The sequence below is a fragment of the Polypterus senegalus genome, chromosome 1 (genome assembly GCF_016835505.1).
Source record: "Polypterus senegalus isolate Bchr_013 chromosome 1, ASM1683550v1, whole genome shotgun sequence".
NCBI classification, from domain to species: domain Eukaryota; kingdom Metazoa; phylum Chordata; class Cladistia; order Polypteriformes; family Polypteridae; genus Polypterus; species Polypterus senegalus.
In genome coordinates, this window is record NC_053154.1 from 216,624,692 (window position 1) to 216,648,118 (window position 23,427).

The 23,427-nt window shown below is 39.0% G+C and overlaps 1 protein-coding gene across 1 annotated transcript in view; it reads right to left on the reverse strand.

Moving 5' to 3' along the window:
* Positions 1–15,285: 15,285 nt before the first annotated feature.
* Positions 15,286–23,427, reverse strand: part of LOC120518956 (dual specificity protein phosphatase 1-like) — a 32,238-nt gene continuing 24,096 nt past the window's right edge. Inside the window, exons 2-3 of the mRNA XM_039741997.1 lie at positions 18,957–19,093; positions 15,286–16,050 (exon numbers count right to left, since the gene is read on the reverse strand). Of these exons, the coding sequence (XP_039597931.1) occupies positions 15,401–16,050; positions 18,957–19,093 (787 nt within the window). The 3' untranslated portion in view covers positions 15,286–15,400. The remainder of the gene's footprint in view (positions 16,051–18,956; positions 19,094–23,427) is intronic.

The following is a 23,427-nucleotide window of genomic DNA, read 5'->3' on the forward strand; positions in this document are numbered from 1 at the left end:
TGAAAACTTGGGTCTGGAGTATCCCTGTGCCTTTTTTGTGTCTTTCTTCTGAATAACTCCTGGCTTCAGCTGAACCCCACCTTTCAGTTAGTCCGCTGACATTCTAAAACATAAAACCTCAGAAGCCTTATGGGAAATTTAGAAAGATGAGTGGTTTTGTCTACAGCAAACTTTACCATTTTCATTGAGAAAAATGTTAAACTTGCTCTCCATTTAAATGGAGGGGAAAGGTGCATATAATAATATCACCTAAAGGGAAGCAGCTTATTTCATTGTACTTGTATGTTCAGAATCAAGTAGCTGCCTTAGTAATTTTTGTTTTGAAAGCAGTAATTGAGTTATACAGTATGTAGATATGTTATATGCACAAAACCTTTGGAAATGTAATTGACACACTGACTTTAGAAACGGGGATAAAAAAATACATGTTGAATTGAACCATGATAGGAGCTGACTTCTTATATATGAATATTGTCACACACGTGCGAGTAGGAGACAACTAAAGGGCCTGAATAATGGCAATTCCACATTCGACCAGGGGGCGGCAGGGTGCACTGACTGTCTTTCTCAATCCCTTGCAGACCTTTCGTGGGACATCCCACCAAGTTCCGGTGCCTCTCATGACATCACTTCTGGTTTCGGTGCCTCAGATGACGTCACTTCTGGTTCTGGCACCTCTGATGACGTCTCTTCTGGTGCTGGCAAATAAGTACTCCATCTTTACTGCCAAGAATAAGTTCAGTTGCGGACTCCAATCTGTAAAGATCTGTGCAATATACAGTGTATATCCTCTTTAATAAAACCCCTGTGTGCGTCCAGGTGTCCGTGTGTGTGTCTTCTGGTGAAGTGTGCATGCACGGGGCATGGTGCAGTGTGCACAGCACCGTGAACGCACACACACTGGAAGCTGGGCACACAGTGAATGGCGTAGCCACGGCCGCGCATGATAAGCAAATAAAGGACATCATTGCTGGGGAGAGTGCTGATTAGGTAGTCGTGGCCGTGCACATAAAATCCATTGCTGGGGAGACGCCACACGTACTGCCCTGCGCATGTTTACTAACTAACTATCTACTAACAACATGCCACCTAAAAAAAAAGGACATGTCAAGTAAGACAAAAGACACAGACACTCAAATCATATATAAGCAACATCTCCTGGAAGAACGGTCAGCTCAGCAAGTAAACATCAACAAAAGAAAGGCTGAAAGACAAAGAAAAATACGAGCAAATAGATTGATAAAAGAAAATGAGCATCAGAATATTCCCCGTATTGATTTGGCTCCATCCCCTACTAATTTACCCTTTACCTTAAGAAGGCAACAATTTCCAGTTACATTAGCCTTTGCCATAACAATTAATAAAGCTCAAGGGCAAACCTTAGAAAAAGTTGCTATTTACTTGCCAGAACCAGTATTCAGCTACGGTCAGTTATATGTTGCAATATCAAGAGTTAGAAGTTTTACAGATGTTGCTGTCAACATTGTAGATGGTCCTGAACAAGGCAAGCTGTTGCCAAACTCAGACAGAGTATTTACAAAAAATGTTGTCTATAATGAAATTTTATAGAAAAATTTCATGAGGTAAAAAAATAAAAACTTTTTCCTAAATATCTTCTTCAGATGTTGTGTAATACAAATTGTTACAAAGTTTTACACTAAGGCAATATTAATTATACTTACTGTATTGTCATATACGTTTCTATTTTATTTTCAGCTAGCAGAATACCCGCGCTTCGCAGCGGAGAAGTAGTGTGTTAAAGAAGTTATGAAAAAGAAAAGGAAAAATTTAAAAAATAATGTAACTTGATTGTTAATGTGATTGTTTTGTCATTGATATGAGTGTTGTTATTATATCTATCTATATATATATATATATATATAGCAAAATACCCGCACTTGCCAGCGGAGAAGTAAAAAGAAAAGGAAACATTTTAATAATAACGTAACATGATTGACAATGTAATATATATACACACAGACACACACATATATAAACATATATATACACATCATATATATATACATATACATACATATATACATATACACATAAATATATATATATATATATATATACAAAATACCAGCATGGAGATAGTGTGTTAAAGAAGCAATGAAAAGAAAAGGAAACATTTTGAAAATAACGTAACATGATTGTCAATGTAATTGTTTTGTCACTGTTGTGAGTGATGAGTGTAGCTGTCATATATATATGTATATATACATATATATACATATATACATATACACACATATATATATATATATATATATATATATATATATATATATATGCACTCACCTAAATGATTATTAGGAACACCTGTTCAATTTCTCATTAATGCAATTATCTAATCAACCAATCACATAGCAGTTGCTCCAATGCATTTAGGGGTGTGGTCCTGGTCAAGACAGTCTCCTGAACTCCAAACTGAATGTCAGAATGGGAAAGAAAGGTGATTTAAGCAATTTTGAGTGTGGCATGGTTGTTGGTGCCAGACGGGTCGGTCTGAGTATTTCAGAATCTGCTCAGTTACTGGGATTTTCACGCACAACCATTTCTAGGGTTTACAAAGAATGGTGTGAAAAGGGAAAAACATCCAGTATGCGGCAGTCCTGTGGGCGAAAATGCCTTGTTGATGCTAGAGGTCAGAGGAGAATGGGCCGAATGATTCAAGCTGATAGAAGAGCAACTTTGACTGAAATAACCACTTGTTACAACCGAGGTATGCAGCAAAGCATTTGTGAAGCCACAACACGCACAACCTTGAGGCGGATGGGCTACAACAGCAGAAGACCCACGGGTACCACTCATCTCCACTACAAATAGGAAAAAGAGGCTACAATTTGCACAAGCTCACCAAAATTGGACAGTTGAAGACTGGAAAAATGTCGCCTGGTCTGATGAGTCTCGATTTCTGTTGAGACATTCAAATGGTAGAGTCAGAATTTGGCATAAACAGAATGAGAACATGGATCCATCATGCCTTGTTGCCAATGTGCAGGCTGGTGGTGGTGGTGGTGGTGGTGGTGTAATGGTGTGGGGGATGTTTTCTTGGCACACTTTAGGCCCCTTAGTACCAATTGGGCATCGTTTAAATGCCACAGGCTACCTGAGCATTGTTTCTGACCATGTCTATCCCTTCATGACCACCATTTACCCATCCTCTGATGGCTACTTCCAGCAGGATAATGCACCATGTCACAAAGCTCGAATCACTTCAAATTGGTTTCTTGAACTTGACAATGAGTTCACTGTACTAAAATGGCCCCCACAGTCACCAGGGGCCTCATGTATAAACGGTGCGTACGCACAGAAATGTTGCGTAAGAACTTTTCCACGTTCAAATCGCGATGTATAAAACCTACACTTGGCGTAAAGCCAAGCACTTTTCCACGGTACCTCATGTCTTGTCGTACGCAAGTTCTCCGCTCGGTTTTACAAACTGGCGGCACCCAGCGTCAAAGCAGTACTACTGTTCTTGTGTGATTACTCATTATTTTCATGACGCGGCTTTATAAATACACAGAAACTAACCGCATATTGTTTATTAGTGTAATGCATCTGATTGTAATTAACTTCGTAACAATATAATGGTCAGGAACAGCCATAGTATTCCAAATGCCATAACTGCTTTAGCGTTGTTACTCTCACTTCTTCTTCTTCTTCTTCTTCTTCTTCTTCTTCTTTCAGCTCCTCCCGTTAGGAGTTGCCACAGCGGATCATCTTTTTCCATATTTCTCTCACTGCACCACTCGGAGTATTTATATCACTGTATCTGAGTGTGAATCACAGCAGCAGCTGATCGGAAAGAGAATTATCGGTATACAGCATCAAGCAAAACGTTTCAAAGCCTTTCCTGTACGGACCTCGCGGTTCAAAACAGTTTAATCCCAAGAACTTTAAATGCAGCCAATCAAGTGCTCCTTGTAGAACTGTTTGTACTTATAAGTACAATCACCCCACTGTAAACTTGCACTATAGTTATAATATCGCACAACCTGAGCCACTTTATAAAGCGCGTATTTACATATGATGCGATATCATTTTAAGGTGAAATGCAGCAAAATATGTTTGTTAAATTATACAGATAAAACTTTAACTTCATTTAAATAATCTATATTCTTCACTGGGAGTGTCTTTAAGGATAGAATAATTAAACATGTACTACGAAGATATTTCAATGTTCTTTAAACGTTTTGAAGAATCGGCGCTAAGCTTACAGATGGCTTAACGTCTATTACAGAGCTGATTGTATGGCGATCGGTTACTTGGGGAAAGAAAAGCACTGACTGCAGTGGCGGCTACGCCAATATATATTGAATATAAAACAGAAAGATAAAATAACACAGCTAAAAGCAGCGACAAATTTGGCAAAAGTTAAATGCTTGTGTCATGAGCACGAGGCGGCTAGTGTCTGCAACATCGTGGCCATCCACCGTGCATAAAATACTTACTGACATTGGCGGCGAAGGAGCCAGCCACCGATTCTTCCTCTGCCCAGTGCCACCACAAGCTTAGAGCCGCCCTGAGTACTGCTGCAATAAATTATTTCATCGAAGTGAAACATGTTTAATAACGTGCTTTAACTCCTATCATCATGAAAATGACATCACGTATACATCTCAGTATTTTAGTTATTCAGAGAGCTGTAATATCACGAATGTAATGGATTCTGTGTCCAGTTGGAGGAAGAGAGCGGTTTAAGAAACAAGTAGTGATTCACACACATAGAGCACATAGAAAATCAAATACAAAACAAAGCATTTAACGTGCTACTTTAATTACGATGTGATTTTAGAAACTGGTTAATTAAACAATTTTAAGATGAATTTTATGATGTTCTACTTTAATGACAAAATAAACTACGTGATTAAAGTGGAAATGTCGAGATTGAAGTGGACATTTCGTGCTTTTTCCCCACCGTGTGGCTTTTTCTCTGTACCTAATAAGCTTTCATATGACACTCAGACAGTGGGCTTACAACTCGGCTTTTCACGGCGACTTTGATATGTGACTTCTTTTTTATTTCCGGCACTGTGCGATTTTGTGGATGTGGACTTTCATGTTTCTCCAACACGCTATATCACTCGATCAACTTCCTTTTGTTGATTATACCACGGTTTATTTGAACAAATAGTATGTTTTTCCTTTGCCTCCACTTGGTATTCGCTGAAATTCTTATGTTTCCCCCCGTGCTTTTCCCATTGTCTTTTCACAGAAGGCTGCGCTTAAGGGCGATTTATATTGATTTGCATATTCAAATAGGCGTAATTCTGGGAGGATTTGGGGCGTTACATAATCGCGTGCCGGCGTTAGTTTTCACGCTGATCGGGATTTATGTAGCGGAAGAACGTGGAAGTTGGAGTACGCACAGATTCCTGCATCTGGATTTTTCTGTGTGTAAGCACATTTCGGCTGTTGTGCTTACGCCATGTTATAGTGCGAGTTCTATGCACGGCGTTATACATGAGGCCCCAGATCTCAACTCAATAGAGCATCTTTGGGATGTGGTGGAACAGGAGAATCATGCCCTGGATGTGCATCCCACAAATCTCCATCAACTGCAAGATGCTATCCTATCAATATGGGCCAACATTTCTAAAGAATGCTTTCAGCACCTTGTTGAATCAATGCCACATAGAATTAAGGCAGTTCTGAAGGCGAAAGGGGGTCAAACACCGTATTAGTATGGTGTTCCTAATAATCCTTTAGGTGAGTGTATATATATATATATATATATATACACACACACACACACACACACACATACAGGTGGTGTGAAAAACTATTTACCCCCTTCCTGATTTCTTATTCATTTGCATGTTTGTCACACAAAATGTTTCTGATTATCAAACACATTTAACCATTAGTCAAATATAACACAAGTAAACACAAAATGCAGTTTTTAAATGATGTTTTTTATTATTTAGAGAGAAAAAAAAATCCAAACCTACATGGCCCTGTGTGAAAAAGTAATTGCCCCTGAACCTAATAACTGGTTGGGCCACCCTTAGCAGCAATAACTGCAATCAAGCGTTTGCGATAACTTGCAATGAGTCTTTTACAGCACTCTGGATGAATTTTGGCCCACTCATCTTTGCAGAATTGTTGTAATTGAGCTTTATTTGAGGGTTTTCTAGCATGTACCGCCTTTTTAAGGTCATGCCATAGCATCTCAATTGGATTGAGGTCAGGACTTTGACTAGGCCACTCCAAAGTCTTCATATTGTTTTTCTTCAGCCATTCAGAGGTGGATTTGCTGGTGTGTTTTGGGTCATTGTCCTGTTGCAGCACCCAAGATCGCTTCAGCTTGAGTTGACGAACAGATGGCGGACATTCTCCTTCAGGATTTTTGGTAGACAGTAGAATTCATGGTTCCATCTATCACAGCAAGCCTTCCAGGTCCTGAAGCAGCAAAACAACCCCAGACCATCACACTACCACCACCATATTTTACTGTTGGTATGATGTTCTTTTTCTGAAATGCTGTGTTCCTTTTACGCCAGATGTAACGGGACATTTGCCTTCCAAAAAGTTCAACTTTTGTCTCATCAGTCCACAAGGTATTTTCCCAAAAGTCTTGGCAATCTTAGCAAAATTGAGACGAGCCCTAATGTTCTTTTTGCTTAACAGTGGTTTGCGTCTTGGAAATCTGCCATGCAGGCCATTTTTGCCCAGTCTCTTTCTTATGGTGGAGTCGTGAACACTGACCTTAATTGAGGCAAGTGAGGCCTGCAGTTCATTAGACGTTGTCCTGGAGTCTTTTGTGACCTCTCGGATGAGTCGTCTCTGCGCTCTTGGGGTAATTTTGGTCGGCCGGCCACTCCTGGGAAGGTTCACCACTGTTCCATGTTTTTGCCATTTGTGGATAATGGCTCTCACTGTGGTTAAGCTGGAGTCCCAAAGCTTTAGAAATGGCTTTATAACCTTTACCAGACTGATAGATCTCAATTACTTCTGTTCTCATTTGTTCCTGAATTTCTTTGGATCTTGGCATGATGTCTAGCTTTTGAGGTGCTTTTGGTCTACTTCTCTGTGTCAGGCAGCTCCTATTTAAGTGATTTCTTGATTGAAACAGGTGTGGCAGTTATCAGGCCTGGGGGTGGCTACGGAAATTGAACTCAGGGGTGATACACCACAGTTAGGTTATTTTTAACAAGGGGCAAATACTTTTTCACACAGGGTTTGGATTTTTTTTCTCCCTAAATAATAAAAACCATCATTTAAAAACTGCATTTTGTGTTTACTTGTGTTATATTTGACTAATGGTTAAATGTGTTTGATGATCAAAAACATTTTGTCTGACAAACATGCAAAAGAATAAGAAATCAGGAAGGGGGCAAATAGTTTTTCACACCACTGTATGTGTGTGTGTGTATATATATATATATATATATATACACACACACACATATAAACATATATATATGCATATCCATACATATATACATAGACACATATACATATATATATATATATACACACAAATACATATATATATATATATATACATACACACACATATATATAAACATATATAACATATCTACATATATACATATACACACACACAACTATCGTATATGTTCAAGTTCTATTTAAATTTTAAATAGAAGGAATTTTTATTTAGTTGACAGAATATTATTCCGAATAAATCAACTCAAACCTTAAATAACTTATAATATTTTGCTCTCCATAAAAATATATCCTGTCTAAATTATACAAGTTAGAAATAAAGTAAACGTTAAAAGAACAAACATTCAAATTTCTTTACTCTTATGTAATTTTATATAAAAAATAAACTTAAATTTTAAATATCCCAAAAGATTTTGCTCTCCATAAAAATATATCATGTCAAAATTATACAAATTCAAATATGAACATGGTGCATAACAAAACCTGGAAATATAAATAAAATTTGTTCTTTTCAGCAATAACAAATCAAATCATTCAGTTGTCTTTGCTCTTATGTCATTTTATCAGATTTGGACGCCTGGCATCTTTTTTTGGCAACAAGTTCGTTTATGTTTGGTGTGAGGTTCTGTGTTGTGGAGATTCTCAGGATGGACTGCAGGTGCTCATCAGTGAGGCGACTCCTGTGTGCTGTTTTGTTAGTCTTCATCACTGAGAAGAGCTTCTCACACAGATATGTGCTACCAAACATGCACAAGGTTCGAGCCGCATGTAGGCGGAGCTGGAGCATTTTGCGGGAATGGAGTGAATAAACTGTGCGGGCCGTGCAGTATCGTACTTTGCCTTCAGTGTGCCATTACACTGCAGCTCAATCACCTCCATCTGAATCTGCACAGGTGCAGTTTCCACATCGACGGCAAATGGGTTGCAAACAACTCAAAATTCTTTTTTTGTTCTTCAAAGTCACCAAAGCGCCGTGCGAACTCAGTGCACAGTGCGCTCAGTTTATCAGCAAAGTGCGTATTTGGGAACACCGTTGTGCCGACTTGGTTCAACATTACTTGGCAACAGGGAAAGTGGGGCAAGTTGCACTGGTGCATTTGTGTCTCCCATAAAAGTAGCTTCACTTGAAATCACTTTGTGATTTTGCACGGTAAAACGTCTGCTGAAGTGTCAGATTCTTCTTTAACTCTTCTGCTTTCTGTATCTTGTGCATTGCATTCAGGTCTTTCAGGTTATCTTGATGTTTTGTCTCATAGTGCCGTCTTAGATTAAATTCTGTAATTACAGCCACATTAGCTCCACAAATGAGACACAGGGTTTACCGGCAATGTCAGTAAACATATACTCGGCCTCCCATCGGTTTTTAAAGGCTCTATGTTCAGAATCACCTTTTCTCTTCGGCATCGTGTGGGCTAGCTTGCAATAACTTGCAGCATCATAAGCTAGACTTGATTAACGCGTAAGTGTTCGGCAAGGCAGCTGAAGCGCTGCATTATGGGATCTGTAGTTTATTGTGTTACCAGCGCTTCATATCCCGGGCCATTAATAACAATAATATATAAAATGATCTCGGGCGGATATAATTACGCCGGGCGGATGTGGCCTGCGGGCCTTGAGTTTGACACATATGGACTAAATAGAACTTGAAAAGATATATTTTTTCAAATGTGATCGCGCAATTCAGATCGAGTTGGCGCACTACAGTACATCGAGCCTGCGTGCTATTGTGGTTTTGCCTGCGTGCCTCAATAAGTCATCCTCCCCTCGCTCTTACTTTTTTACCGTTCATCTAATGAATACACTGAGTATGGCTTTACCAAAACAATCATTGATCGCGAATAAAGTATCCATTATTCATAAAGCTTCAATTGGTGATCTGTCTTTCTGCGTTAACCGCATATTTTTCATCGTCTCAAACCAAGGGGATGCGAGGCTAAAATGTATCGGGAAGCGCGCGTACATACTCAGTGCATCCCCTCTCGGGAATCAAACCTCGGATGTCGGCGCTAGAGGCGAAGGCTCTACTATTGCGCCATGGCGTGTGGTTTGTCTATCTGAGCGTAGCAGTGTAATTCGCTTTTTGTTCAGCACTCTTTGGAACTGTTGCTTTTTGTCTGCGCACTGTGTCAGTTCACGTGAGCCTGAATATGGTTTTATATGTCACTCGCTTCGCTTCTAATTGTTTAGCTGCCTTCTTAATTATATAATGTATGTTTTCTTCAGCGGTTTTTGGAGCTCTTCCTGGTTTTCTACGTACTGCGTGATTACATGGGAGGCGTGATGATGTCACGAAACTCCGCCCCACGACTTTCGAGCTCAACTCCATTACAGTAAATGGAGAAAAATAGATTCTAATTATGACCATTACGCGTAGAATTTCGAAATGAAACCTGCCCAACTTTTGTAAGTAAGCTGTAAGGAATGAGCCTGCCAAATTTCAGCCTTCTACCTACACTGGAACTTGGAGATTTAGTGATGAGTGAGTCAGTGAGGGCTTTGCCTTTTATTAGTATAGATATTATTTTACTTTAGGCAAAAATATTTTTAACAAATTACAATTAAGACAACGAACAGAATGAGGTCAAGGTCCCTTGCCATTTAATATAGACTGTTTCTACTAATGTTTATGCAATACTGTTCTAGTGCCCATTATTGTAACGGGCTTAATGTCTAGTATATATATATATATATATATATATATATATATATATATATATATATATATATATATATATATATATATATATATATATATATATATACAGTAATCCCTCCACGATTGCTGGGGTTGCGTTCCAGAACCCCCCGCGGAAGTTGAAAATCCATGAAGTAAAAACCATATGTTCATATGGTTGTTTTTATATATTTTAAGCCCTTATAAACTCTCCCACACTCTTATAAACATTTCCCGCACAGTTATACAGCATAAACCTTTTGTATTCTCTTAGATATTAGGTAAGATTCGTTGAAATTATGTATGTAAACACACTGTTTATATACAGTAAAGCCTACATATTATTTTATAGATATCGAGTGTCTCCGATATCACATATGTTACAGCCATTACGACAGACAGGCCACCAGCAATAAATACGTACAATGCAAGAAAAATTGTACAGTAGAGTCTCGCTTATCCGACATAAATGGGCCGGCACAACTTCGGATAAGCGAAAATGTTGGATAATGGCAGGTGTTAAGAAAAAGCCTATTAAACATCAAACTATGTTATAATTTTACACATTATGAACGTAATAATCATGTTTTACAACAAAACAACAGAATAAATTACCTGAAAAAATGAACTTACAATTACAGAATTGTCTGGAATTAAATACAGTATGTACTGTACTTAAAAAGTGCAGTCCTGTGATGATTTAAAGACATTTTTGATCGTAGTCTGCTTTCCTGACGAGTGCCGTTTCTTCGCTGTCAAGTCTCGCCATCTTTGCAGCATCATTATGTCGATTCCTGTAGCTTCTTCTTGTTGCTCAATGTAATTAATTGCAGTTTCTAGAGCCTTAACTCCGTCACTCATATAGTCATCATCCGTACGAGTGTATACTGTTTACTACAGCATTGTGACTGCATGTGTGTGTTTGTGCTGTGACGTGTGAGTCCCCGTCTTGCACCCGAAAACTCAAGCTGAGTCTCAGTACTTTTAGCAACAACAGCTTTATTAAGCTTGAAACAGCAACAGCGCGGTTATTTATTTTAGCGGGATCTGCCATTCTCCTATACACAGACACAGCAGTCAGGCAGTGTCGGGGGGAAAGTAACACTGAGCCCAGCGCATTTAAATGTCCCTTGTTCCTTGTATCACCCATCAATGGCAGGCGCTTCTAGCATGTCCGCGATCTTTTCGGATTGGCTTTTAAATCGAACTGCTACAACGCTGGGAGACTGCGATTGCTTTGGGACGCTCTTCCGAGTGTCGTCCAGTTGAGTGGAATCCCACAAAAGTTTAGAAACTCACACCAGCCATGATATTTTTCAAAGGTAAAGTGCAGGTTAATTTGCTTTATGTATTTTTACTTTATATTATGCATTAATCATTTTTATATGAATAGTTTTTGGTTGTGGAACGAATCATCTGAGTTTCCATTATTTCTTATGGGGAAATTCGCATTGATATACTGTACAAGTGCTTTGGACTGCGTGCACATTTCCAGAACGAATTATGTTCGCAAACCGAGGTTCCACTGTAATTAGCTGAGGTAGAGTTGGGAGCAACAAAAAATAGACTACGCTCACGCTCGCAACTTGTACTTCTTGTTGCCGATTGATGCATTTTTTTTTTTTTGCGGTGGGATGTCGGATAATACGGAATGTTGGATAAGCGAAGGTAGGATAAGCAAGACTCTACTGTATACAGTAAAATGTGTGTACAGTGACACTAAACTATGTACATGTAATAAGTAGTGTACATAGAAAATTAATTATGGTTACTCACCAACAATGACACGACGACTTGTCTGATAACGATGAGTTTAATTTTACTGCACAACAAAGGAGAGCGTTACAGCTCTTCTAAAGAAGACTCTTCAGGCGATTCTGTAGCACTGCTGTTGTTCTTCTTCTGGCAGTCTTCAATCCAAATCCCTAAAGCAGATTCCATCCGTACTGCCGTCTTATTACATCCACTTACAACTCATTTTGTGCCCTGGTTAAAGGACACTGTGGCTGTAGATCTTATATTATTTTCCTTCCTTTTTAAATAAAAAGAATCATGGACTCATTGATGCCGTAATGGCGTCCTGCAGGGGTGTAGCTGTTCCCTTCCTTCAACATATCCAAAACATTTACCTTTCGGCAATCGTTAGCATCTTCCGTTGGCGCTTGGGCACGGCCCCTGAAGCAGTAGCAGTAGCAGATCATTTTGGAGCCATAACAAAGGGCTTGACTATGCACAAAGATAAACACAAAAGTTAACTCTTTACAAAGTGAAACACATTGATTGATGCTGAATGAGCGAGATGAGACTTCCTGGTTAACGCAGTGGAATCGAATTTGGCGCTCTGTTGCTGAGCCAATCAGCACACAGGAACTTAACTGCGTGCTCTGATTGGGTAGCTTCTCAGCCATTCGCCAATAGCATCCCTTGTATGAAATCAACTGGGCAAACCAACTGAGGATGCATGTACCAGAAGTAAAAAGACCCATTGTCCGCAGAAACCCGCGAAGCAGTGAAAAATCTGCGTTATATATTTAGATATGCTTACATATAAAATCTGCGATAGAGTGAAGCTGCAAAAGTTGAAGCGTGATATAGCAAGGGATTACTGTATATAAAATGCAAAGAGTTGTTTGTATGTCATGCAAAAACTTGTGAACCACTGGGTCTATAACCTTAATCTGCATAACACAGCCCATGAATTGGATATGTGGGTTACCTCGGCCATGTGATAGGGTTTCCGGTCCTTCTCGCAGCGCACCATGACTGAAAGGATAAGAAAGTCAGTGACATCTTCTGACAGTAAGGCACATTGCACAGGCCTTTCAGATGTACATCAACTATACACAGTAAGGCCTTGAAAACAGCATAACCCACGACCTCTGCATCATGCCAAAAGTGGGAATGGCTTTAAGTGAAAGGTCAGTTTGAATACAGAGCCATTGTGCCACAGTGCAGACTGTACAAGAAGAAGAACAGCAGCACCAGCACCATCTGGTCAGTGTCAAGTGTGACAAACACAGTGCAAGTGCTGACGAAGAATGACAACCCATTATAACTTGCTCAAAATTATTTACAACACGTATGTGCTATCAATAGCTGTGAGTGTCATTTGCATAACAAAAGCGTTTAATAGAGGATACAGAATGCAAGAACGAGAACAACAGAGAGACGCATGCCAAAAAACGATCAGTACTTTGGACATTCTGAGCACTACTTAGCAGTTCAAAAGAATCAAAAGACAGACATACACAACTAAAGAATACCTCCACCATGTATTTGAGCTTTGGGTTCCTTGCAAGTCCTACACTAAGAGCACAAAGAACAGTCATCTAGAAAGTTAGGTCATGACATAGGTGCCACAACCCTCAGTTGAAGTGACCTGGAGGGAGTTATGTAATAAAATGCATTGCATTTGTCATTCTACTAGGTGGCACATCACAAACATTAACATTGCTTTTACGATTCTCATACCAAATGGCATATAACATAGTCATATGCATTACATTTGTCATTCCAACAGATAATGCATCACAAACATTAATATTGCTTTTATGAATCAAATACTGAATGGAATATACCAGGAACAGATGCTCGCCTTTGTCATTCCAACAGGTGTCACATCACAAACATTAACAGTGATTTTATGAATCACATACAAGATAGTATATGTTGATTACTTAGATTTCAACCCATCTTAGATGGGTAGCATATTTATTGCCAAATATATTCTTAAGGCAACATTGCACGTAGACCTTATAAATCTATTAGTTGGTATTTCCTCTGCTCTTTATATTGCAAGGGTTCAGTCAGCTTGAGTTCATGTGAGTGAACTATTTTTGTTATTGTGACCTACTGAGTCCAGTTTTCAATTAAAGAAGATAGTGTAAGTAAATAATCAGAGGTATGATGGGGCAAAAAGCAAGCAGTGAGCCCATGTTCTGTACAGTCACACTTACCAAAAGTAGCACAAGAGAAGGAATATTTAGGAAATGCTCCCTGCCGTTAGGCCGTGTTCATCGACTCTTGACACACACTCTCTCAGATGGAATGTAGTGCTTCTGTATAGCATTTGGAAAAGGGGAGACGGCCTCATGATGAATTCCTTTGCATTTACAGTGGCTGAATTCTTCAGCTATTGTTTATAATTGGAAATGGGCGGTGTACTAGACACTATGTACTTCAGTGTCCAAAGATACTTCGATTCATTTGAGAAAAATTTTAAAACCGTTCCATGTTCAAGTATTTAAACAAATTAAAATAATTCTCAAAAAAACAATCAAAACGGTTAGTTAACAAATGAAAAAAGAATTGTTAAATAGAAAATTCTTCAATTAGACTTTTTCAGCTGATCAGTTGGGGGATCCATCTGTGCACATTTTTTATATAACTTTTTCAATACTTTAATAAGAGGAGATTACATATGCAAGCATGCACAGTTTTATTGGATTTGCTACCTACTCCTGTCAATAATTGAAAATCCATTGCATCCACTGAACAGTATCATCTCCAGATAGTGGAGCAGCTTCAGAGACAGACTGCTGTCACTGTCCTGCTCCACTGACAGACTGAGGAGATCGTTCCTCCCCCACACTAAGTGACTCTTCAATTCCACCCCGAGTTAGGTAAACATTAATGTTATACAAAATTATTGTCTATCTGTTATACTTTCATAGTTATCACTCTTTAATTTAATATTGTTCTTTATCAGTATGATGCTGCTGGAGTATGTGAATTTCCCCTTGGGATTAATAAAGTATCTATCTATCTATCTATCTACTAAAATATCTTTTTTCATGATTGTCCCCCTCACTTCTTGGATGTAGAGCTGAAAGGCAGAACATTAATAATTTAAGGAAACAAATTACAGTAGTTTTATTTCTATATGATTATTGTCACGCTTCTAGTGCTCCGTGTGAGGACACATTTCCTGCAGTGACATGGAATTATAGGAGCTTTAGATAAGAATTATATGGACAGTATTTATTTATAAATGTTTTCTTTAATAAAGTGTTCATTTTTAACTACGTTTTTACATCTGTCTGCTAATGCTGTATGCAAGTGCAGAATACATCAGAAGGTAAACTGCTGAAAATATACTTTACCGAAGAAATGAACACCAAAGAATAGCATGCATTTTGATGGACATTACTTTTGTTTGATCCAGTCTTTAGCGTTTTAGTGATTTGCTGTAGTAATGCTTAAGGGGTTTGTCCATATTTATTACACCAGAGTGTTCACCAGCTCCATACATCAAAGTGTTTATAGCTGATTTTGCATGATCATGCAAAATGAAAGCCATCTTGTCTAGACACACAGGTCATCAAGTGCTGTCAGCTTCTTTCCAAATAATCGCTCCTCATAGCTTGAAAGCTGCCTTAGAAAACCAGCATTTGGAGCAGCACATGCTCGCCTTTCCTTCAGCCATTCATAGGCATGGCGCAGAGTCCAACGTTGGTGCTCCATAAGGAAGGCTAGTGTAAGGGCTGAACTGCGACTCCGTCCCAAGCTGCAGTGCACTAAGACTCTGCCTCCATCCACTTGCAGAGCCTGACTGATAAATTTGTTAGCTACTGGGAAACTCTCAAACACATCCTGATGAGTGTCATCATTGAGACGCAATTTCAGGTAGCAAAGAGTTGCCGGAAAGGCATCTGGACACTCACCGGTAGCATTTAACACGTGTGTGATGTGAAGGTTTTTGATGATCCTGTAGTCAGAGGCTTGATGTGCTGAACCCTGGTATAAAGAACCCTCCAGGATCTCTGATGGGTAAATAGTGAGGGCTTGCCGCTCAGACTCTAAAAGGATCATTTTATGAGTACACAAGAAAGGGTATAGATGGGCAAAGGTAGAGTATCCACCTAACAAGATGATAGGGTCCATACCCAGAGAGCTTAACTGGCAGAAGCATCGCTGGAGAGTGGCAGAATCCACGGATGAATCCCTGCTACTGTCTGCAATGAGATACAAAAGAGAAATTTGATACTTTTTTTGCCACATTTCTTACATCATAAAGAACAAGCCCCACCTAGATTTGTTGTTACCATCCATGTAGTTTATGCATTTTGTAAGAAATGCCAAAAGGAGCATGATAAGCAACATGAGACAGCAGGAACGCAAGATGAACTCAGGCTGCTGGATTACATAGCAGAATTTTTGACCACTGCACTAACAGAGTACTCCTTTAGCACAGTGCCAGAAGTCTGATTCTCCACAGCTGCGTTCTCTAGAGGTATAACAGCTGTGAGGGCAAGTGCCGTCCAAGCCAGTGTTTTGACACACAAGGTGTGGAGGATTATTGTGTGCAAAATGACCAAAAGCAGATATGAGACACAATGATGAGTAGTTAAAAGTGTTAGGTGAGGGTCACAAATACCATGAAGCGAAATGAAACCAAGCAACCAAAACCAATGATTCAAGGCAACGATTACAAGAGGCTGCAGCATGATAAGCAACATGAGACAGCACGAACGCAAGATGAACTCAGGCTGCAGGATTACATAGAAGCATTCTTGGCCACCACACTGACAGAGTTCTCCTTTAGCACAGTGCCAGAAGATTGATCTAGTGTCGCAGGAGGGATATTAGCTGTGAAGGCGAGCATCACCCTGAGCCAGTGTTTTGACACACAAGATGTTGAGGATCATCATGAGCAAAAGGATTGGGAGATGACAGAAGAGATGGAAATCATAGACAAAAATACCATGAAGCAAAACAAAATCGAACAACCAATACCATAGGGGCAAGACAAAGATTGAGAATGTATTAATTCAAAATGTAAAACAAACATAATGTACTTCAGTGACCCAAGTTCAGGCCCCACCACTGCTATTTCAAGAAGCTGTGAGGTGACGGACATCACCCTGAGTGAATTCCTGTGCACAGGCAATGAGTACCATTATGCACATTGTCATTGATAGTACGCTGACACTGCAGTCTAATGACTTGTAAACCATGAAAAATTGGCCAGAGTCAGATAGCTGTTCCTGAAAAATTGTTTTACTTAGCAGGATCACATTCAGAAGAGGAACTACTGCATGTCTAACTCCTGATTCCTGCCCTGGCAGCACTGCCTGAGATGTTGTGCATTTGCAAAGTGATAGAAGAAAAGATTGTCATAGGATGCTCCTGTACCAGTTGCACCCTCAAAATGTAATGACAGTGCACTAAGCATGTTCTGAAATGGGATGACTTAGTAAATGGGGTTCTTATACTGTATATAGTTAAAGGGCAACTGACATTTATTTTTGGCTTTATGGCTTTATGGCTCTGCCTTGTTAAGCATTTTACTATCAAACAAATAAGTTCTGAGATTTTTCAGGAAAGGAAAACAGAAGTTTCAAGGTAAGGAGGTTATATTCACTAATCATGGGCACTATTAGCTTCATACGTGGAATGCTGGAGTTATGACTTATGAGGACCTGCGGTGGGCTGGTGCCCTGCCTAGGGTTTGTTTCCTGCCTTGCGCCCTATGTTGGCTGGGACTGGCTCCAGCAGACCCCTGTGACCCTGTAGTTTGGATATAGCGGGTTGGATAATGGATGGATGGATGGACTTATGAGAACACATATCAAGTTGTTACTTTTTTGCATCTTCTTGCAACACCATGTTGTTTATTATGGGTGCCACCATTTTGTTCTGGTAAGCATAGCATTGTTGGGAGCCACACAGTTTTTGAAGTCCTAGGTGCGACAGTGTTTTAAAGGTCGGCCGTTATACTTTCACAGTATCCGAGTTTGACTTATAAACATGAAAGACTAATGAGCATTTCTGGGTGATTTTAATATTTTTGGGTTTCATTTTGGGGTTTGGTAAAGTACAGTTGATTATTGGGTTGCAATCTTTGCACGTTTGTTTTAACAAAGTCTCTCCTCCAGATCTACTCACTAAAATCCACTCGTCATTTTTTTTGATTCAATATAACAACTGCCTTTCAACAAAGACAATAAAGAACACAAAATAGGAGCACCCATAACAAAAAAACAAAATGGCAAAAGTAATTTGTTTTCTTCAGGATGAAAAGCACTTTAAATCCAAAAATAAACAACTGTATTCTTTGACCTCTAAAACTAAAGGAAGCATTCCGAAAAATTTGTAGAACACTGAAAAAAAGATAATTCTAATGACATCATGGAAGTCAATGCATAAATATAGTGACATTCACACTGTACATTATCTCTAAATCCATAAAATAACCTCGAAGATAGTTTGCTTATTCCCTAAGTAGGCTCTAGTGGCAATATTTTGTTTTTGGTTTCGACTTTGCTTTGCTTTGACTCTTGAGTGACTCCTTGTTCTTTTATTCTTGGCAGCCCTGGTTTATTTTGATCTCACAGATCTGACGCTTGCTCTACCTGACTACTTCTTGTACTTTTTATCATCTTCTGTCATTTGTCAGAGATCGCAATAATCTCAGAGCATTTCATAATGGTGCCAGAGACCACAGAAATGTTGCATGCTGATTAGTACATGTAAATAAGAATTTCACTGTCTTCTGTAATCGTGACAATAAAGTTGCTGGTTCCATATTCACCTACAGTTCACTGTCTGACCCTGAGTAAATCACCTCACTATCCCCAAATTATAACCTACCAAAAAATACTTTAACATTTATGTATATTTTATAAGTTGTCTTCGATACTGACATCTGCCAAATAACCAATAATAAAGTCATTACCTGTAGTAGAACATAACAACACAGAGAGTTAATGACCAGGATAACCAAACTGTCCAGCTTAACCTGAACAGCTGTCTTGATCTTTTCTCATGCATGGGGACTGACTTGATGAACTTTGCTCTAATTTCTCCAGCCCTGTTAGTTACTGTTTTACTCTACATTTTCTGTTATAGTCATCCTTACCTGTGCCATCAAAGTTCTCCCCATACAGCAGGATGATGGAGTACTCCTGAAGTTGACCTCTGGTAATCAGACACCCCAACTCAGGGTGCAAAACTGTCAGACTAACTCGGGCTGTTACCATGTGTGACTGCTTATACCTGTCAGGGATAAAATAAATTGTAGAACAGTGAGTGGCACCAAACATATTATTAGTATGGTAAATATTTATAAGTGTATCTATTCCAAACATTGCTCACCTTGATCTTTTGGGCTAAAAATACTATAATTTTAACTAAATCCCCCCATTTTCCTATTGCCTGTTAGTTTGAATTCTATAAATACCATTAGTGACATTTTACATTGCATTGGATTATTTTAATTCACAGTGTTTATACATGTGTGTTTGAAACCTGAATGTAGCAATTCCATGAATGAAACCCATAATATGCTAGATTAAGGTTTATTATATTTTTATATAGCTCTTAACTGCACTTGGTAATAAAAGAAATGTGCATTGGAGGTCATAAATGGTGGAATTGGGTTTCTTCTCAGGCCAGTTGTAAGTCTTTAAGGACAAGTACAGTCTGGGTAATACAAAAGATGGGGTGCCACATTTCCGCATGACCTGTCTCGGAGACTGAAATCTGTTTAAACTTGAGCAGAAGGGACTGCATGGGGATGCAACACAGGTCTTCAAAATTCACAAAGGCATCAATAATGTAGATTCAACCAAACAGTGAATCATATACTCAAGGTTAACAGGAGAAATTAAGGGGAAGGTTTTCAGTCGCATAAATTCCAGAAGTGATTCCACTCCGTTGGGCTCTTAAGCAAGGCCCTTAACCTGCAATTGCTTCATCCTGTGTATAACATTTATCTACATCCAGTCCTGCAAGCAGGTACTCCAACTTACAGAGAAAATTTGGGAGCTGGTGACAGGATTTGCATTCCAGCCACCATAAAAAACCCTCACACTGTTCCAGTGTGGTACTGAGGTGTCACCTGCTGCACTCGGGTCCTAAAACAGGTGGTTCGTTGTGAGGTGGGTGTTTGCTCAAAACCTCTGACTGTTCTGTCAGAAGCCGTAGCATTTCCAGGTCGCTCAGGTTGTTGTGGCTTTCGGTATTTTGAGTTTTGAAATACAATTTAAATTCAAAGTCATCCATATCTTCCCCACCACTATACCATGGCACCTTGACTTTTTTTTTAATGTGGATGTTATAAAACTTGGCTAGTCAGTGTTTACAGATGCATAGTGAATGATTAACTTATGGAAGTCCAAACCCTGCAGTCAAGTACTAACACAGTGAATTTGACAAGTATTCTATAAAGTATACACTTTATTGTATTATTGATTTAATTTTAAATGGATAAATTTGACATTTTTGCCCATCAATTTACACTCAATAACCATTACAAAATGAGAACATGTTTTTCAGAAAGGTTTGTAAATTTATTAAAAATCAAAAACTGAAATGTATTCATATGAGTATTCAGACTCTTAATTCAGTAAAGCAATTGCAGCTTCAGTTGTTCTTGGGTAAATCTCTACAACCTTTACACAGTTGGGTTTAGTCAGTTTATCCCTATCTAAGCTTTGTTAGTTTGGATAGTAAGCGTCTTTAAATCACCATCTTCAGGTCTTTCCACAGATGTTCTGTATGGTTTATATCTGGGTTTTGTCTGGGCCATGGGTGGGCAAACTCGATCCAGAGGGCCACAGTTCCTGCATGTTTTTGTTCCAACCCAATTGCTTAATATGAAGCACTTATTGCTCAAGGAACAGTTCTGCTTCATTTTAGTTGTCACTCATTAAGATTTTGAATCCTTTTTGCCTAAACATCTGTATTCTCAATTTTAATGGCTTCTTATTAGCAATAAGGTGCAAATGACAAGCAGTTCTCCATCTAACTTGTTTCCATTTACACCTGTGTGTAATGCACATTTATCATGCACTATCATACTTGGAAGGAAAATGAAGAGACAAAAGTGAAGGACTGAGAATTTAGACTTTAGAAAAGAAAAACAAAATCTAGGATGTGTAAATGACTTGACATGGCAGAGTTAAAGCACTAACAAGCCATTAAATTAAATTATTGGCAAGGATTGCTTTCTAATTAAGCAAATGGGTTAGAACTAAAACCTGCAGCCACTGCGGCCATCCAGGACCAAATTAGCCCAACCCTGGTATGGGAAATTCAAGGATAGTAAGAGACTTGTCCCAAAGCCACTTCAGAGTTTTCTTGGCTACAGTATATGCTTTGGTCCCAGTTTTCTTCAATCACATCTCTGTATTTCAATGCATTCATCCTTTCCTGAACTCTGATCAATTTCCTTCTCCCTTCTTATGAGAAATATCCCCATGGCATGATGTTTCCATCACAATGTTTTACTGTAGATAAGGTATTAGGCAGGTGATGAACAGTGCCTGCTCTTTGCCAAATGTAGTACTTGTAGTTTTGCCCAAAGTGTTCAGTTTTTGACTCATCAGACCAGAGAATCTTCTTCCTTATGCTCAGTAAGTCCTTTAAATGCTGTCTGGCACACTCCAAGTGGGAGTTTATCACTGTACAATAAACGTGATCGATGGAGTGCTACTGAACTGGTTGTCCTTTGGTCAGATTCTCACGTCTCAGGAGAGGACTTTAGAAACTCTGTTTGAGTGACCATTAGGTTCTTGGTCACCTTTCTGATCAATGCCCTTTCTTTACTGGTAATTCAGTTTGGTCAGATGACCAACTCTAGGAAGAGTACAGTGGAACCTTGGTTTGCAAGCATAATTTGTTACAGAAATGTGCTTGTAATCCAAAGCACTCATATATCAAAGTGAATTTCCCCATAAGAAATAATGGAAACTCAGATAATTCATTTCACAACCCACAAATATTTAAATAAAAATGATTAATACAAAATCTTCATTCTAACTAATGGAATCACTGCTATCTGTTGGCTCACTGGAATCTTCGACTTTAACAAGGAAACCTATCCAATGAAAGTTGCTTTTGCCTTAAGAGTCACTTTATTTGGACACAAAATAAAAAAAAAACGCTTTACACACTGTAAGGTTTATAAACTCATTTGGGATTTCCCCCCAACGGGACAACACGTGGAACAGCGTCCCAAAGCAAGCAACCGCAGGCTTCCAGCACTGTAGCCGTAAAAGAGAATCAGAAAAGATTGCGGTCAAGCTATAAGCGCCTGCTGTCGATGGGTGATGCAAGGAACATTATAAATGCAAGAGCACAGTATTACTTAGCCACTAACCTATTCACGACCCTGCCTGATTGCTGTGTCTAAGTATAGGAGAGCGGTAGATCGCACTACAATAAATAACCGTGCTGTTCCAGTTTCACGCTAAATAAAGCTGGTTTTGCTAAAGTGCTGAGACTCGTGTTTTGGGATGCATGACAGGGACTTGCACGTTACAGCACACACACGTGGTCGCCATGCTATGGTAAACAGTATACACTCATACGGATGTTGACTATATGAGTGAGGCACACCAATTGAGAACGAACATGGGAGACGATTACCCACAATCCCCACGGTGACGCTCGGCAGACAAAGCGTATACATACTACTCGTATTGCAAGACCTTACTCGTTTATCAAGTTAAAATTTATTAAAGAATTAAGTTCGTCTTGCAAAACACTCGCAGACCAAGTTACTCGCAATCTAAGGTTTCACTGTACTGGTGTTTCCAAGCTTGTTCTAATGCATAAATCAGTAAAACTTTTGAAGCTCACCATAAACTGAATACAGCTCTAAGAAAGAAAACTGAATTATGGCATAATCTTCTTCTTACACCAGGCTGGAGTTTATCCCAGCCACAATGGGTGCAAGGCAGGAATCAGCTCTGGATTGTCAGTCCATCACAGGGTCCATTCTCAAACACACTCACACTGTCACAGTGACAGATTCAGAATTACCAATTAGCATGCCAGGCACAACTTTCAGGATGTGGAAGGAAAATTAAGGTTTGGAAATCCCAGAGTGGGAAAATATACACACTCTACAGAGACAACTAGGGTTTGGGTTTTGAAATATAGACACATACATACACAAAGAAACACTTTATAATAGGAAAAGTTCAGGAAGGCGCAACAAAACTAATTTCTGAAGTTTGTCATGTAAACACCTGTCTTGCTCAGATGGCCACATCCACACATGCACATCAATATGACCATCTAAAATAAGTTTTGAAATATTATTGGGCATGTTGTAATTAAAGAAAAGTAAGCATATGCAATCTTTGGGTGTGGGTTTGCTTATTTCTTGAAATATACCTCTGGTAACAGTCATTCCACAGAATTCAGTCTGTTTCCAAAGAATATAAATCTATCGAATATTAGATGACCATCCACCATTCTATAGAACTCCTTAGAGGACATGTTTGACAGATAACATGAGAACATTCAGTCTATCAAGCTTATTCGATTAGCTAGGTTGTTCCAATAGCTCATCCAGGTACTTTATAAAGGTTGTCAAGGCC